The sequence below is a fragment of the Mchenga conophoros genome, linkage group LG23, assembly GCF_057382185.1.
Source record: "Mchenga conophoros isolate Kocher_MC1m ecotype Shallow Benthic linkage group LG23, M_conophoros_male_GT1.1, whole genome shotgun sequence".
NCBI classification, from domain to species: domain Eukaryota; kingdom Metazoa; phylum Chordata; class Actinopteri; order Cichliformes; family Cichlidae; genus Mchenga; species Mchenga conophoros.
The window spans coordinates 22,601,671-22,620,167 of NC_140547.1; the positions used below are offsets into that span (position 1 = coordinate 22,601,671).

General features: G+C 39.9%; 1 protein-coding gene across 1 annotated transcript in view; it reads right to left on the reverse strand.

The window, feature by feature from the left end:
- Positions 1 to 682: 682 nt before the first annotated feature.
- stk11ip (serine/threonine kinase 11 interacting protein) overlaps positions 683 to 18,497 on the reverse strand; it is a 45,387-nt gene continuing 27,572 nt past the window's right edge. The window contains exons 23-26 of the mRNA XM_085266029.1: positions 9,725 to 9,809; positions 8,526 to 8,608; positions 4,785 to 5,005; positions 683 to 1,963 (exon numbers count right to left, since the gene is read on the reverse strand). Coding sequence (XP_085122155.1) covers positions 1,823 to 1,963; positions 4,785 to 5,005; positions 8,526 to 8,608; positions 9,725 to 9,809 — 530 coding nt within the window. The 3' untranslated portion in view covers positions 683 to 1,822. The remainder of the gene's footprint in view (positions 1,964 to 4,784; positions 5,006 to 8,525; positions 8,609 to 9,724; positions 9,810 to 18,497) is intronic.

Consider the following 18,497-nt stretch of genomic DNA (forward strand, 5'->3'; position numbering starts at 1 on the left):
TTGGAGAATTGATTTAGCCACATGCCAAAGCATCTCAATCAGACTTAAGTCTGGACTGATTAGGCCACTCCAAAGCCTTAATTTCATTTTTTGAGGCATGCAGAGGTGGATTTGCTGGTGTGTTTTGGTTGATTGTCCTGCTTCATAATCCAAGTGTCCCTGGAGCAGAATTCATGGTTCCATCAATTACAGCAGGTCGTCCTGAAGCAGCAAAGCAACCCCAGACCACCACACTACCACCACCACGTTTGACTGTTGGTATGATGATCTTTTTATGAAATTCTGTTAGTTTATGTCGGATGTGAGACGAGCCTTTGTGATCTTTTTGGTCAGCAGTGGTTTTCTACTTGAAATCTGAACTTAACTGAGACAAGTGAGGCCTGCAATTCTTTAGATGTTGTTCTGGGTTCCTACGTGGCCTACTAACGATGAGTCGTTGATGCGCTCTCGGAGTAATTTCTGTAGGATGCATGTCTCAAAGCCTTAGAAATTACTTTGCAACCCTTTCCAGACTCATAGCTGTCAGTGTCTTTGCTGTTTCTTTAGATTGTGGCACGATGTGTTGCTTTTTGAGATCTTTTAGCCTGCTTCACTTATCAGACCGGTTCTATTAGGTGATTTCTTCATTCAGCAAGTTTGGCAGTAATCACACCTTGGTGTGGCTACAAAAAATGAACTTCACTTCCAAACACATCACTTTCTTTAGTCACGTATATGCATGATTGGCATCACATTGATATAAAAATAAAACACAGTCTTCTGCATAAACCTGTTATGAAAAAAAAAGCACAGAAATAAATAAATTACTAATGACCTAATTAGTAGACCTAAATTAACTGCTGACCTTTGCGGTAACTGATATGTACAGTTTCCCATTACAGTGGTTACATATGAACACAGCTGTAGACGTTCTGTCTTACAGCTTTAACCGATGTACAAACTAAATAAACAAGGATTCAGTTGAGATAATGTTTATCCATCACATTTACTGAATGATGACAGTGCCTGATGTCAAAACAGATTTTTCTCCCTGCCCTTGATAAATGCTCTGAAAACAAACCAATCAACCAAACCCGAATTACAAATTAAAATAAACATCTTTTTCAAAATGTTTAAACACGAGAAGTGCTACTGTTCACCGAACGTCTGAAACATCACAAGACCTTAATTAGGTGAAAACTGCGTGCAAATTCTTTGACGACAATGTCTTGAACCTTGGCCTTTCAGAGGCTCCCCCAGCCTCGTGTTGACCGCGTGATGCAAAGCACCCTAAGACGATGAGAGAGAGAGAAAAAAAAAAAAACTGACAAAGGCGGTTGACATATTCTAGGCTCAGCCTCTTGCATTACTTCCCTACAAATCCTAAGACAGAACATTTGTTTCACTCCCTTGACTTAATGCTTGTAACTCCAAACCTTCCCCCAAAATCTGCTCCATATTAGCTTGATGCTACAGACGATCAAAGAACAGCATGTGATGCATTAAGGTGCATTTCATTAGGACAACACAGCATCAACAAAAGAAACAAGGCACACTCCATTCCAGCTGTAGAAAAGTTCAGTGGGATGGTATCTGGAGGAAACATTATGCAACCAGTGCTTTTACAGGCTTGTGTGCCACATGAATGAGTGCAATCATTTCCAAGTTCTTGGCTTAAAGCAACAAGCGTAATGGGACCAGACTGAGTGCAGAGTGCGTAGAGAGAAAACAAAGACACACTCGGTCATGCTCACCAAACTTTACCCGGCACCATACAACTTTATAACTTTTTCTCTCTTTGCACCCCTCCACACACACACACACACACACACACACACACACACTACGCCGCTTTGTCTTGCAGACTTGTGTGCAGTTTTACTCCAAACATGGCCTCCCACTGTGTTTTGACCCAGGCCAGCAGACCCTGGAGGAGCTCGCCACTCTCTGAGCGCACACACCACGTCCTCTCCTGTTTCACAGTCTGCAGGAAACACACACGGGAAAGTATGAAAATTAAAGCAGTTAATCACATGCGAGTTAAACTTGGCAGGGCCACAATCTATAACATGCTGCTGCACAAACAGAAGGAGAACGGCAGCAGAACTTTGTTATCAGATCTGATGTTGTCAAAGTAGCAAACATTAGAAAACAGCACTGCATTTTAGCCACTTACTGAACAGCAGTATGGTTAATTCACCGGTACGTACTCTGTTGGTAACAATAAACGTCAAACACAATGAGATTGTGTTCATCTTCAGTGAAAGTCTTGTGCGTGATATGGTCGTCACAAAATACTGGGATGGATGATATCTGTGGCATTTAATAAGTCCTCCACATAGACTTAAATGTATAATGGTTCTTTTTTATGCTTTTCTACGATTAATATTTATTTATCTCCACATCCCTACACTTACACTGAGTGTAATTTGTTTATAAATAATAATAATAAAAAACAAATAAGGGCAAAGACTAAAGTAAGCACATGAACAATTAAACAGTGACTGATGTTTTTTACACGTATTTTTACCACTATAGTAAAAAATAAATAAATAAAGATTTCAATTTTCACATGTAGTAATTAAACTTTGGTGGCCTTTTATGTAACACAGATACAACTCTGATTAAAGTCAGAAACTGCATAAAAAAAGTTGGTTAAGTGGTGGGTTGCAAAGTGGCTTGCAGTGGTAATAGGCTACATAATAGATCCTGATATTTCGGGATTTAAAAATCTGATATATTGCCCAATGGTTGTTTTTCTTAAACAAACAAACAAACAAACAAACAAAACACATCCATCACGCCGCTTTGCCTTACTGACTTGTGTGCAGTTCTACTCTGAACATGACCTTCAACGACCTTTCTCCCATCTCTTTTTTAATTTTTAAAATTCAATAATGTTGAAGTCCAGGCTCTGGGGAAGCCAATCCATGACAAAATCTCCAACACCACTGACTGCAATGCAGCTCAAACCATGACAGAGCCTCCAACATGTTACACAGATGCCTGCAGACACTCACTGTTTTACTTCTCTCCAGACCACTTCAGGAAATACTGATGATGATTTGAACAAAAAGCGTAAAATTTGCATCCATCACTTCATCAGACCCGTTGCCACTGATGTTCGGTCTAGTTCTTGTGTACTTTGGCGTACGTCGGACTTCTCTCCCCATTTCCCTTCCTTACAAACTGCTACTTCATAGACGTCTTTAACAAATTACAAGACAGTTTACAGCTCATTGGAAGCAAAATATAAGGAAACAAAGGTTGGCCCAGGATTTCTGCACAGTACTTTATGTCAAACCCCAATTTGACATAAAGTACCTGAGGGAACCTTCCAGATCCCTCAGGTCATCTGGATCCGGTCTTTTATCAGTTCCCAGAGTCAGAACCAGACACGGAGAAGCTGCATTCAGCTTTTATGCTCCTTATATCTGGAACAAACTCCCAGAAAGCCTCAGATCAGCTGAAACACTCAGTTTATTTAAATCCAGGTTGAAGACTCACCTGTTCTCAGCTGCATTTGAATAAAGCACCAAATCCACACTTTTAAGCTTAAATTTCAAAACTTACATTTAACTACTGATTTTATCTATTGTTCTGATTTTATCTGTTTTGATTTTATATACTGTTTTGTTTGTTTGTTAATTAGTTTGTTTGTTTTCTTGTTTTAATCAATTTTAAATCATGCTTTTTATTTGTTTTTGTTTCTAATGTCTCTGTAAAGCACTTTGAATCACCTTGTTGTTGAATTGTGCTATACAAATAAACTTGCCTTGCCTTGCCTTTAATGTAAACTGAGTGATAACATCTACCTGTTTAAGTATATCTTTACTTTATCTCCATGTCCAATGAAAATTAATTTCCATTGCTTCTACATACTGCTGTAAGAGTTTCAACTTTGCCTCATAATCACTGACACAACCGCAGATTGCAGGTCTCATTTGTGCAGCATGAAAATATTTCTTAAGGTCTGGCAATGCCATATCTCATTTATGTTTTCCTAGCTGTTTTCAGATTTGATTCTCAGCCTTTGACCAGCCCGTATGAACTTGGAGAAAACTTTATCCCCGGTTCTAAATCCCACAACGTTTTCTGACTTTATATTTCACTGTTGGAACACAACAAAATTTTTCCACAGTCAGACAGGCCTGCCAAAGTACCCGAAACAGACAGACGCACACACCCACACATGCGATCACAAGATTAAATCAATACTAACTTTGCAATTGTAGTTGATAATAAAGACGAAGGAATGACACAAACATCCCCAACCGCCACGGCCAATTTAAAACCTCGAAATACTTCATATGCAAATACGCGACTGTTTTTGTAAGTCATTTTTGTTACCTATTTGTTGCTTTATCAGCCTGTTATTATTATACAGTTTAGGATCTGCCAAAACACCAACGAGCCATTCATTTGTTTCCCTGAATCTGTATGCGAGTTTCATATGAGGAAAAACTAAATGTATGCCAGAACATGTTCCTGTGAACTACAATTTCTGCCAAGATACATAACTAATAGAGTGGTATTACATTCATTACTGCTTTCTACCAAAGAGTGTTTGCATTTTCTCATGCCTAATTATTCCTCATCTCCCCGGTGTTTTTAATCAGCTGCATGCAAAAGAAACAAAAAAGGAAGCTTGTCTGGAATCAAACCAAAGATATATTTATTCTTCATTTCTGTGTAGTTTTGAGTGGCAGCTGTCTTCATGACAAGAAGCAGAAGCACATAAAGTTACTATAAGACTTTCTCATGACATTTCTGGGCTTTGTTTAAACTTCTGAGATCACACGCACCTCATCGTAAAGCTTTATATCCATCCTGCACTGGTCCACAGGCCACAGGAGAACTGAGCTCACACAGCTGATTGGCAGAGTTTCTAACACAGTGACGCTCCCGCTGCACGGTTCTTTGTTTTCATTCGCCGACGGGCTGTTTTTCCTCCACTGGTGATCCTCTCTGAGCAGATAGAGGGTTTCTCTAGTCGCCAGAACCGTCAACGGCATCCAGATATCCTCTGAAAGAAAGCCAGAAAAGTTTCACGTTTTTTAAATAACTCCAAAAGTGCCATTATAACATATTCACACAGAGCTAAATCATATCTTAAGTCATCTCAGGTCATTCTATAAAGAACTGCAGTATTTTCTCCCTCGAGCAAGAGCAACACATTTAAACTTTACTGTTTTGAGCTTTGAGATTTTAACCTTTGATCTTGTCATATAAGCTGCCTTTAGAGGTCACTGATGTTAAAAGCTTTACAAAGTACTTTTGAACTACAAAGAAAAGTTATGGTGTTACATTTCATGCCAGAAAGCTGCATCTTCTGTGGGACACATGGAGGAAGAAAAAAAAAAAAACAGAGAGAAGTCAGATCCAGACATGTTAAAATTATAGTACTTGAAATTCCAGAGACCTACACAGCTCTGTGCAGCCTGCAGCTACCCCTGCTTTAAATGTGCCTGCTTTAGCAGAGCCAGTTAGGAGTCCTGCAGGGTCAGGTATCTACCAAACTCACGCCAAAGCAGTCACCTGCCATCGCTGAGTAAAAACAAAAGATGTCTGCCTCATTTAAGGGCACAGGTTTGATTGTCGATAGGCATCTCACGTCAGCTACTCCCCACGGGTGTGGGGGTTGGGGGGGTTTGAGGTGGGGGGCTCTTCCTGCCATAATCTACTTTTATCTTCAAGGAAATAAAACCTTGTTGCCATTTCATTTGTAATTCTCCCCTTTAGCACATTATCCTGGCATTTATTCCTGCAGTAATTCTGGGGGTGCAGAAGTAGCGTCAGGGATTTAATTGGGCCAAGATTCCTTACTTCTGGCTAAAACCAACAGTTAGGATTTAGCTTTTTCTCCAGCTTGTAAACTAAATTACCTCAATACAAAAACCTCACGACAAACAACACTAACATAAAGAGATACACTCACCAGCCACTTTATTAGATAAACCTGTTCAACTCCTCATTAACACAAACATCTAATCAGCCAATCACATGGCAGCAACTGAGTGTATTTAACCATGAAGAAATGGTCAAGACGGCCGCCGCAGTTCAAACTGAGCAGAACTGTCAGATCACCTTTTTCAGCAGAATGGTCAAAAGGTGATTTAAGTGACTTTGAACGTGTCTTGGTTCTTGGTGCCAGACAGGCTGGTCTGAGTATTTCAGAAACTTCTGCTCTGCTGGGATTTTCCCATACAACCGTGTCTAAGGTTTACAGAGAATGGTCTGAAAAAGAGAAAATGCCTAGTGAGCAGCAGTTCTGTGGGTGAAAGTGCCTTGTTAATGCCAGAGGAGAATAGCCAAACTGTTTCAAGCTGCTAGGAAGGCAATAGTAACTCGAATAACTACTACTTGTTACAACCAACGTATGCAGAAGAGCATACCTTGAAGCAGATGGGCTAAAGCAGCAGAAGACCACACCCATTATGGTCTCCTGCTCCTGAAGACCATAATGGGTGTGGTCTCCTGCCATCAGCTAGAACAGGAAACTGAGGCAACAATTCGCAGACTCACCAAAATTGGTCAATTCAACACTGGAAAAATGTTGCCTGGTTTGATGAGTATCGATTTCTACAGCGATACTGAAATGGTAGGGTGAGAATTTGGAGTAAGCATGCACGGAATCGTCCTGCCTCGTATCGACTATTCAGGCTCGTGGTGGTGTGGAGGATATTTTCTTGGTACACTTTGACCACCTAGTACCAAATGAAGATTGTTAAAACACCTTACCCTGCCTGAGTATTGTTGCTGACCATGTCCATCCCTTTATGACCACAGTGTACCATCTTCTGATGGCTGCTTCCAGCAGGATAACACACCATGAAACCTCAAACTGGTTTCTTTAACATGACAATGAATTCGCTCTACTCAAATGGTCAGTCACCAGATCTCAATACGATCGAGCACCTTTTGGATGTGTTGGCAGTGAGAGAATGTTCCCTGGAACACTCTCTCACAGTCTGTTCTCTAAAACCTAAAAGAGGAATTATGGATTTGATCAACTGGTCTCTGAATGCAATTGACACCCCTTCTCAACGAGAAGTCTGGGCTCGGGTGAGCCTGACTGCTGAAGATATCTACCTATTCGGAACCATGATAACAGGGTTCCTGCTGATCGGAGCTGGCTTGGCCCTGGCTTATCGAAGAATTAAGGAAGCGGAACCGGCTGTTCAAACCCCCACAAGGCTGCCCGCTGGGATTGAAATGATGGGACGAGGCGTGAGTTTCTCAAAATGGGCTCATTGAGTGCAGCATGGAGAAGATCTTGGAGAACGCACGGCTGCTGTGAATACTCAGAACAAGACCTCTGAGTGAAAAACTGGATTACCGGTACATTTGGAGGGGCTCGCTCGAATAACACCTTTGAGCGCAAATTGGATCAAATCTTGGGGAAGTGCATTGCAGTCGTGAGTTCTCAGGACCTGCTCTTTGAGCAAAAAGAATGACAACATCACGGAACGTAAGTTTGGATAACATCATAGAAAGCTCACGGCTCTCCAACGGGAGATTGAGAGACCAGTGTTGGACTGTTAGAGCAGCTTAGAAATTCATATGACCTGTTCGCACTAAAGTAAAAAGCACCATCACTTCATGCGGATACCCTCTCGGTGCCAGCTGCGGTTGCAAGGCTGGAGCCGATCAAAAACACCCTGATAACGACTGTGTTTAGTCTGTTCCTTCCCATTCCATGCAAGACCACCTGGGTTGGCTGGAAGACTGTTTACTTAGCCTAGCAGGGCGAAGGACACTGTCTCAGCTGAACTCTGGGCACGCACACACATACATATACACTGATATGCACACACTCATCCCCCCTCCCTTTCCAAACGCCTTCGACGCTTATTCCCTTTCAATGCTGACGGTGGATCAAGGAGACCAGCGCATGCAGGCCGGGATGTACCGTCTAAATCGGCTGTCTCTCACCCCTTTACCCACCCCTGTTGCTTGTCATGTGTTTCTTTGCTGTATTAAGATTTTTTCATGTGCTATGTGCAGAGGTGTTTTTTTTTCTGTTCTCAAACTGATCTCCCTGTTGGAGCTCAGTCTGGGGGGAGTTATTTTTTTCTCCTCATCTTTCCTCGTGTGGTGCATTTTCTATTGTTATACCTCTCTGACCTGTCTTCCCCATGTGATGTTTTGTGTCATGTATGAATGGTCGGAGGGTAAGATGGCGCCGCCATTGCGTGCAATAGGTCGGCAGCCTTATGAAATTTCCCCTTGTGGGACTAATAAAGGTATATCAAAATCAAATCAAATCAAATCAAACTGTCTAAAGCTATCATGTCAATGTGGGCCAAAATCTCTGAGGAATTTTCCAGCTTGTTGAATCTATGCCATGATGAGTTAAAGCAGCGCTGAAGATAAAGGAGGGTCTAACTAGGTACTAGCAAGGTACCTAGTTATCTAGTGATAACTGATAGAAATCTAGAACGGAAGCAAACTCTGTGAGATAAAAAGAAACAAACAGAAAAATAGAGTAATAAAAACTCAAGTCAGCAAAAAAACAACAACTTATGAACAAGTGGATGTGTCACCTTGTAGGACAAAAGCCAGAACATAGAAGAACTGCAGCTGTCCGTCCTCCACATCTGCCTGGATGTCTTCGCACACTAAAGGCCTGACAGATCAGACAAAGTCCAGTGTTAACATGACATACAAACACAAACAAAAATCTCCTTCAGTTAAAGATACAATGGCATAAACACCGATTTGTATAAAATAACAGGGCGGTTTGGAGCCTTGTGGCTGATAGGTGTGAGATTGAAGGGCTTCAACATCCCAGCGTAAAGTTTACAGTGACTCTGAAGCAAAGGGGATAATTAACATAATGACAGCTGACAGGAGTAGTGTTGTGCAAACACTGGAAGTGAGACTGTGGTTTGCTGCCTCAGAACACATGAAGGTTTGTTTGTATTTTTTGATTTTGTGTTGTGAAGCCTGGAGGAAAAATGACAAATTGGGAGATTTAAGGCCTTATTGTGTTGGCACCTGAATGAATTTGCTAATCTACTTAACAGGCACTTAACAGGCTTGGTTTCTGTCACTGTCAATGTATTTTTTTAAGCTAAAGAGAAAAGAAAGTATTTATTTATGTTCTCTAACTTGGAAAAAAAAAAATTCTTCCAGGATGTCTAAACTGCCTCATATACTTACACAGTTTGTGTGTATGATTGAAAAGTTGGATTATTCACAGCACGTGTTTTTTTTTTTGCAGGTTTATGGGAGGTTTTTTTTTGTTTTGCATGTTTCTTCCCTGAAATCATACTTTCATGAGCTAAACCACATTCCTTTTCAGTGAGCACCCAGGAAAAGCGTCTATCTTCTGAGTGAGAAAGGAAAACATACAAATAAAGGTGCAGAAACACTACTGGCACTGTTAACAAACTACACGGGGGACATGCATGCTCTAGGACTTGCAGAGCAAAACACATGTTACAAATTAAGATGTGGTTTACCAGCTAATTTAGTGGAGCCATTTTACAAAATGGAGTCTAAAAAAAGCTGATTGTAATCAACTAAAGATGTGTCAGAAATGTGCAGCGTTAGAACTTCTACTGCCGTAACTCCCTTTAACCTACACGGCCCAACCACATACAAATGTGCATAACACTATTCAGACCACATCTTTCAGCATCTACGCAAATAAAATCAAAGACGCCTGCTGTTTTCTCACTGCATCCAGCGGGTCCTCCCTCAGCAAAAGTAGGCGTGCAGATGCAGTGTGGGTGCGTACCAGAGATGGTGCTCAGGGGTGAGCCTTGTGGTGGAGATCGACTTCAGCTTGCTCTCTGATTTGTGAGCCATCTCACGCACAACTCCTGAAGAAACAGCAAGAAAACAGTTAGTAGTGGTCAAAGAATTACCCGTGAATATTCCCTCTCACCCAGGTTTTTACTAGAGTTGGCTTGCATGATTCACTGTTAATTATTTTATGTTGCATCTCGGTGAGCTCCCTCAGTTCATCCTACCTGAAACAAGCCATTTTAGCACTTCTCCCTTTAACTCTTTAGCCCCCGAAAGCCTCCTAAGAGTAACCCTTGAAGCTCTTTTATGAACAGTTGTTTCAGTTATTTCAGACCTCCTCATAGAACAGAATTACTGGGTGTGCCTGAGAAGATAGTGAGGGTGGTCTCTGCCTATGCAGCCATCCTTGGATAAGTCCACATGCTATTCCAACAGTCATCAAACCACATGTTTATTGTTATATACTGAGGTGTTAAAACTTGTCATTAAGGGTACAGGGGCAGGTTGCCAAATATCATCTTTATGTGGGAAAGTTAAAACCTTTCAATAGTTCTGCATTTGTTCAGGTATTTGAATATGCAGAGCTTAGGCAGAGGGGTATGCAACCTACGCAAATGTGGTTATATGCGGTGTTCCAAAAAAAACCCCAAAGCATGTAGCTTAGTATCGATGATGCTATGCATGGGTACATGCTTATTGGTTGGAAGGCAACAGGATGAAAAGAACGGATGAAAGGGAGTTCACCATGAATGGGAGAAGCATGAAAAAACACCAAAGATTACAAAAAAATTGCATGAGAAGCATCAAGAGTGGCCGCAGTCATTTCATTGTTTTTAGCATTCAGTTTTACTTCATTTCAAATGTATTTAAATAGAAACAAACAACAACAGTCACCTCAAGGTGCTTTATCTTGGGAAGTAAAGACCCTACAAAACAGAGAAAACCCCCAACAATCAGATGAACCTTGCGAGGAAGCACTTTGCGACAGTGTGAAGGAGAAACTCCTCTTTACCAGGAAGAAACCTACGGCAGAACCAGGGTCAGGGAGGGGCGGCCATTTGTGTGCTCCCTCTGTGACTGACCAACAAAAGTACAAACTGAGGTTTTTTCAGCATTCTGAATATGTAATCTGTTAAGATTTGGGTTTATATTTGTGGAAATTTTTAAGATGTCAATTTTCATTGTGGGATATGATGCATTAGGGTCATTTTAGGTGACATTTGCAAAATAATTCCAGAGGTGGAAGAGCTCTAGTATTCCAAAAGAAACCACAGAATTTCTGAGATGAAACTTCCACATATAAAGCGTGTCACTCAGTGTCCATCGATGTATCGCAGAGTTCATCATTAATGGACAATCCAGGCCCCAGTTGCCTAGATAATCCTCTAATTTATTGATAGGTCAATATTGACAGTATCCTTTGTTCGCACTGGTAGTTGCTTCATTTGGTTATCTTAAGTTTCAGGAGGTGTATTTGTCATTTGTCTGACATGTTCCATTTAGCACATTAAGAAATATCCAACCACCAAAAATTCAAAAATGGTTCCAATACTCAAAAAATGTAATGAAGGTTGAATGAAGATTAAGAGTCTGAAACCTCAACCTTCCCAATCAAAAATCTATTAGTTCACCGCTGAAATTTACTTAAAATTTCTTAGATTCCTTCTGAACATGACATGTGACCATTTCAGCAGTTTACAGCTGGCTGGTTTACAGCTTGTTGAATCAGCTGAGAGGGTAGCACTCCTCTGTTCTCACTTTCCTGAGGCATTTTAGATGAAGTAGCTAGCCGGTCGTCACGGCAAAGCTACGAGAGCGTCTCTCAGCATGGGCCCGAAAAAAGTTCTGTCAGCCGAGGAAGGAGACGATATTAAGAAGTCGCTGGAGTTTATGACAGAGGAGATTTCTACTGTCAAACTGCAGCAGAAAGCCATCCTGGACCTGGTCGAGGAAGTTAAGGCTCTCCGCATCCAGAACGCCGAGAAGGATCGGCGGCTGGCGTACCTGGAGAACAGAGTGGCGGATTTGGAGCAGTACACCCGGATGAACGATGTTATCATCACGGGGCTTCGCATCAAACCCCGGTCATACGCCCGGGCGGTCGCCACTGATAATGTAGGAGGGCCAGGAGAGGAAGATGTCAACTCCACGGAGCATCAAGTGGTTACCTTTCTACGGTCCAAAGGTGTGGAAGTGGATTATAACAACATTGAGGCTTGCCACCCTCTACCCCGAAAAAATGACAGTAACAAACCAGCCATCATTGTGAGATTTGCAAACAGAAAACAGAAAACAGCACTGTTAAAACAAGGAAGGAAACTGAAAGGATCCGATGTCTTCATGAACGAACATCTGATAAAAAGAAATGCGGACATTGCCAGGAAAGCACGTTACTTGAAGAAACAGGGAAAAATTCAAAATACATGGACCACCAACTGCAAAGTATTCATTAAACTCAATGGAACACCGGAACAAGCCAAAGTGTTGGTCATCAGAAATATGGAAGAGCTGGACAAATACTGAGGTCAACTTACTCTGGAGGTATGAATACACATGTGACGTGACACACAACACAAGACATGGCACAGTCCAAAAGAACTTCATCTGCATCCGGCAACAATATCAACAAGACTCATTGGAATTCTCTTTATGATAATCTGGAACTGAGAACATTTCGATACACAGACCATAATGTTCTAGACTTAGAAAAGGATATAGACCCGGAAAATAATTTCTTCTACAACATCAGCTGTAACTGCTGCTACTTCACTGATGAACAGTTTAAGCACACCATCAACGCGGAAAATAAATTATCAATAATCCATTTTAATAGCAGAAGTCTGTATGCCAACTTCAACAATATAAAGGAATATCTAAATGAGTTGACAAATCCATTTGGAATTATTGCCATTTCTGAAACATGGATCAATGCGGAGAAAGGAATGGACTTTGGGTGGGATATGAAGTGAATTTTGTAAATAGAAGGAACAAGAGTGGAGGGGGGAGTAGCTGTGTATGTGGATAAAAACCTAAACTACAAGGTGGTAGAAAGTATGACAACTGTAATTGATAATTTACTAGAATGTATAACAATTGAAATTTATAAGGAAAAAGAAAAAAATGTAATAATTAGCTGTATATATAGAACACCTGGCTCTAGTATTCAAGTATTTAATGACTTCATAGAGGAAATATTCTCTAAAACAAATCAAAAAGTTATGTTTATCTGTGGTGATTTTAATATTGACCTGTTGAATCCAAAAAAGCATAAAATGACCGACGAATTCCTAAACACTATGTACAGTTTGAGTTTACATCCTAAAATAACCAGGCCTAGCAGAATTACACCACATTGTGCCACCTTACTTGACAATATTTTCACTAACAATATGGAAAACAACATTGTGAGCGGAATATTAATTAATGACATCAGTGATCACCTACCAGTTTTTGCAGTTTATGACACTAATTATAAGAAAAATCAGCATGAAGAACAACTGAGATACAGACGTGTAAGGACAGAAGAAACTATGACTGCATTTAAGAACGATCTATTAAATCAGGACTGGGACAATGTGTACAAAGAAGCTGATATTGATATTGCATATGGCATATTTTTAAGAATATTCATGGAGTTGTACGATAAAAACTGTCCAACAATAAAATACAACAGAAAGCACAAATATTCAGATAGACCATGGCTCACTAAGGGTTTACAAAATGCATGTAAAAAGAAAAATACACTCTATAGGGAATACCTAAAACAAAGAACAAAAGAAGCTGAAAATAAATATAAAAAATACAAAAATAAGTTGACCAATATTATACGTGTATGTAGAAAGGAGTATTATAGTAAAATATTGAACAACAATAAACATAATATGAAAGGAATATGGGATGTTTTAAACGGTATCATTAAAAATAATTCTGGACAACAAAGTTATCCACAATACTTTATCGATAATGGCAATATTATGGAAAACACTGCTGATAAGGTCAACAGCTTTAATCATTATTTTGTAAATATTGGACCAAAACTGGCAGAACAAATTCCTGAGTCACTGCCATCAGTAGAATGTAGTGAAAACCTGATTGATAGGAACCCTAACTCAATGTTCCTCACATCAGTGGAGGAAAAAGAAATAATTGACATTGTACACATGTGTAAATATAAAACATCCACTGATTGTAATGATATTGACATGAAAATCGTCAAGAAGGTCATTGAAGGAATTGTAGGACCTCTAACATATATTTGCAACTTATCATTTCAGACGGGAAAAGTGCCAAACAAAATGAAAATAGCTAAAGTTGTGCCGCTGTATAAAACCGGGGATAGACGCCACTTCACAAATTACAGGCCTGTTTCTTTACTACCACAATTCTCCAAAATCCTAGAAAACCTGTTTAATAAACGATTAGACAAATTCTTAGATAAATATAAATTACTCTCTGACAGTCAATATGGATTCAGATCAAAAAGATCAACATCTCTGGCATTAATCGAATCAATTGAGGAGATTACGAATGCTATAGATCAGAAACAGTATGCAGCTGGAGTATTTCTGGATCTCAAGAAAGCATTCGACACAATCAATCATGACATATTAATTAATAAACTGGAACGGTATGGGATTAGGGGGGTTGTACTGCAATGGGTGAAAAATTATTTAAGTGACCGGAAACAATTTGTGAAGCTGGGTGTCCATTCCTCATCATGCTTGGACATTGCTTGTGGTGTTCCACAAGGCTCTGTACTGGGTCCAAAATTATTTATTATTTATATAAATGATATTTGTAAGGCATCTGATATATTAAAATTAGTATTATTTGCAGATGACACAAATATTTTTTGTTCTGGGGGGAATCTAAAGGAGCTGCTGGATACAATTACTTCAGAAATGTGCAAAATTAAAAAATGGTTTAACAGGAACAAACTATCGCTAAATCTAAGTAAAACTAAAATTATCTTATTTGGGAATTCCCTTAGAAATGCACAAGTGCAGATTCATGTAGATGGTGTGGAAATTGAAAGAGTACTTGAACATAAGTTTCTTGGTGTGATTATAGATGATAAATTAAACTGGAAGTCTCATATAAATCATATACATAACAAAATTTCAAGAAGTGTCTCAATCTTGAGTAAAGTAAAACACATTCTGGACCACAAATCACTCCACATTCTCTATTGTTCCCTGATTGCACCGTATTTGAATTACTGTGCAGAGGTTTGGGGCAATACTTACAAATGTTCGCTATCATCAATCTTTATATTACAAAAAAGGGCCATAAGGATAATCCATAAAACTGGTTACAGAGATCATACAAATCCACTATTCTTAAAATCAAAAATTCTAAAATTCACAGATCTGGTTCATTTTCTCACAGCACAAATTATATATAAAGCAATAAATAACCTGCTTCCTGACAATATTCTAAAAATGTTTTCTAAAAGGGAACGGGGATACAATTTGAGGGGGGAATTAAATTTAAAACATCCTCGTATCCGTACAACATTAAAAAGTTTTTGCATCTCTGTGTGTGGAGTGAAGCTGTGGAACAGACTAAGTAAAGATATGAAGCAATGTCCAAGCATGGCGCAGTTTAAAAAGCGGTTTAAGGATATGGTTTTTACAGGGTACAGGGAAAAGGTAGAGATTTGATAGGGTGTTCTTGTCTAATATTTTCATGTGTGTGCGCATGCACGGGTTTGTTGGTATGGGTATATATATATAAACACCCAGCACGCCCCTGCGGGCGGTTTATCCTTCAAGCTCGGGTCCTCTACCAGAGGCCTGGGAGCTTGAGGGTCCTGCGCAGTATCTTAGCTGTTCCCAGGACTGCGCTCTTCTGGACAGAGATCTCCGATGTTGTTCCTGGGATCTGCTGGAGCCACTCGCCTAGCTTGGGAGTCACCGCACCTAGTGCTCCGATTACCACGGGGACCACCGTTACCTTCACCCTCCACATCCTCTCGAGCTCTTCTCTGAGCCCTTGGTATTTCTCCAGCTTCTCGTGTTCCTTCTTCCTGATATTGCTGTCATTCGGAACCGCTACATCGATCACTACGGCCATCTTCTTCTGTTTGTCTACCACCACTATGTCCGGTTGGTTAGCCACCACCATTTTGTCCGTCTGTATCTGGAAGTCCCACAGGATCTTAGCTCGGTCATTCTCCACCACCCTTGGGGGCATCTCCCATTTTGACCTCGGGACTTCCAGGTTATACTCTGCACAGATGTTCCTGTACACTATGCCGGCCACTTGGTTATGGCGTTCCATGTATGCCTTGCCTGCTAGCATCTTGCACCCTGCTGTTATGTGCTGGATTGTCTCTGGGGCATCTTTACACAGCCTGCACCTGGGGTCTTGCCTGGTGTGATAGACCCCAGCCTCGTTTCGCCGTCATTGGGGATGTTGGGTATCGAAGAATCCATAGGTCCCTCATCCTATTCATGTAGCCCCTTCCGCCGGGGTTACTTGCATAGTAGCATTCCAACAACGCCCTGTTTTCGTCTCTTGCCCACCGATGCCTTCTTGTTCCAGTAGCCCACTTTTCGTCAGGGTGCCCTGGTTCCTCAACACCTGACGCGGACCTTGTTGATCCGGGCGACGTCCGAGCCGGCATGCCTTCATATTTATCTGTCTCGCTCATGTCTGCGGTAGGCTTGCTTAGCATAGGGGGTCTAGCCTTAGGACCCTTACTGGATACAGACGCCCCAGGCAGGAATCGAACTTGCGATCCTCTGTTCCAAAGGCGTGTAGTCTAACCACTACGCTATCCAGCTGCATATATATATATATATATATATAAATAAAAAAATAAATAAATAAATAAATAAATAAATTGTAGGTTGTGTATCCTTCAGGTGTTAATGGGGTTATTGAAAATGTGTATATGTGCGTATGTGTGTATATACGTAGGTATGGATAGATAGAAACATATATGTGTATATATTTAAAAAAAAAAAAAAAAAAAAAATTACACATAACATATAATGTAATTACAAGGAGGTATTTCTGTAGTCTATTGATACTAGATAGTGGAAAAGGGGTGGGATTAAATAAGCTTATGCTTCTTCCTGCTCCTTTTTGAACATGGACGTTATTTGGAGTTGTGGTTGCTCGTTTTCCTTTTGTTTGCTTTGTTCATTTGTCTCTTTTAATTCTATTTTTTTTTTTTATACTTTTTCAACATGTTCAAAATAAAGATTCAATCAATCAATCAATCAATCAAAGTTGACAGATTTGGGGGTTTAGGAACATTTAACAGGAGAAAGCAATCAGGTGAAAGGATACAAATATTACTTCTAAACTTGTAAACGTGTACTATCCTAGAAATGTCACACCCAAACATTCATGGAAAGAAGTCTAAAGACAAAAGTGGAACCCAAGCCGAAACTTCTTCTGGTAACTGTCATAAGGTGCAGGTGTTAAATATCAGCACCATTGAATCAGTGGTTGAGAAAATGCTGGGAACACAATCTGCCGGGTCACGCCAACAGTTGTGAATTGTGGCGTATCATTGAGTGTGACTACAACAAAGGGAAGAAATGATAACTGGGGTCAAGTTTGAATAGATGAGATTTCAAAGATTTAAAGAGACACTGAGGAGGAGACAGAAAGAAAGGACAAGGCTCAGTTACAGCCGAAGGAACATAAAATGAGGGCAAAACATGCTTTCCTTTATTAAAAATGTGAAAATCAGAAAAAAAAAAGTCTTATCTAATTTTCACCTATGTTACAAAATGACACCGTATCCCCAAAAGTTCATCGACAGTTTGGTTCCTTAATTTAATAAAATGATTCTAAAAATATACACCAGCTTCTAAAAGGTGTGTATCAATCTATAATGTTTGATGTAATGAAATGTTTATTCATACTGACATTTCAGTAACCATGAAGAAAGATTTAGGGTTCAGAAACCAGTCGTGACATTGAGACATTAAGACAGAGAATCAAAGACATGATAGATTAAAGAGAAAATGGCACAGTTACAGATAATGGCCCTTATTTGTCAAGTGAAAGCACGACTCGTAGAACTTTTCCAGGAAACTTTTTTTAGCAAACAGCTGTCCGTATAAATGTTTTTACATTCCTGATAAATTTCAAAGTTAAACAATCATTTTGAACTAATCAGTGCTTATAAACACATAATTCACCTCTCAGGATTAAGTGCCACAAAATTAGATCAGCATTTTATTTTTTGTTCTCATATATTTGTAACCACTACCTTTTTTTTAATCCAAAAGTTAGTGGTTACCACTTTGCACGAGAACCCATTTTCATTTCTTAAAAAAAATAAAAAAAAAATAAGAAAAGAAAAATCATATTTTGTCATTAAATCTAATTGTCGAATTGTTTAAAATCTTGTGGTTTATCAAACTCCGTTGCCTTTGGATAAAAAAGGTAAGGTTCTTGCCCCGCTTTGTGTCACGTGTCTGATGTTTTTCAAGACTGTGCATAGTTTTATTCATATTCATTTATTTTAATAATTTCCTTAAAAAAAAGTTTCAAAATATTTTGGACAAAACTGACAGATGGCTCAGTTGCTTTCACGAAAATCTGCACTGGCCCCGGGTCAAAGTTTCCCCACACTCCTGGCAGTGTTTAGCATGTCTGAGGGGAAGCAGTGAGCGTTAAGACTAACAACGAGATTAAATAACGTGTTAACGTGGACAGTTTAGCAAGGTGCCATCCAAGACCGCAATCAGGAGTAAGTAAAGGTGACAAGCAGAGCGTGTTAAGAACCAAATCTGAAA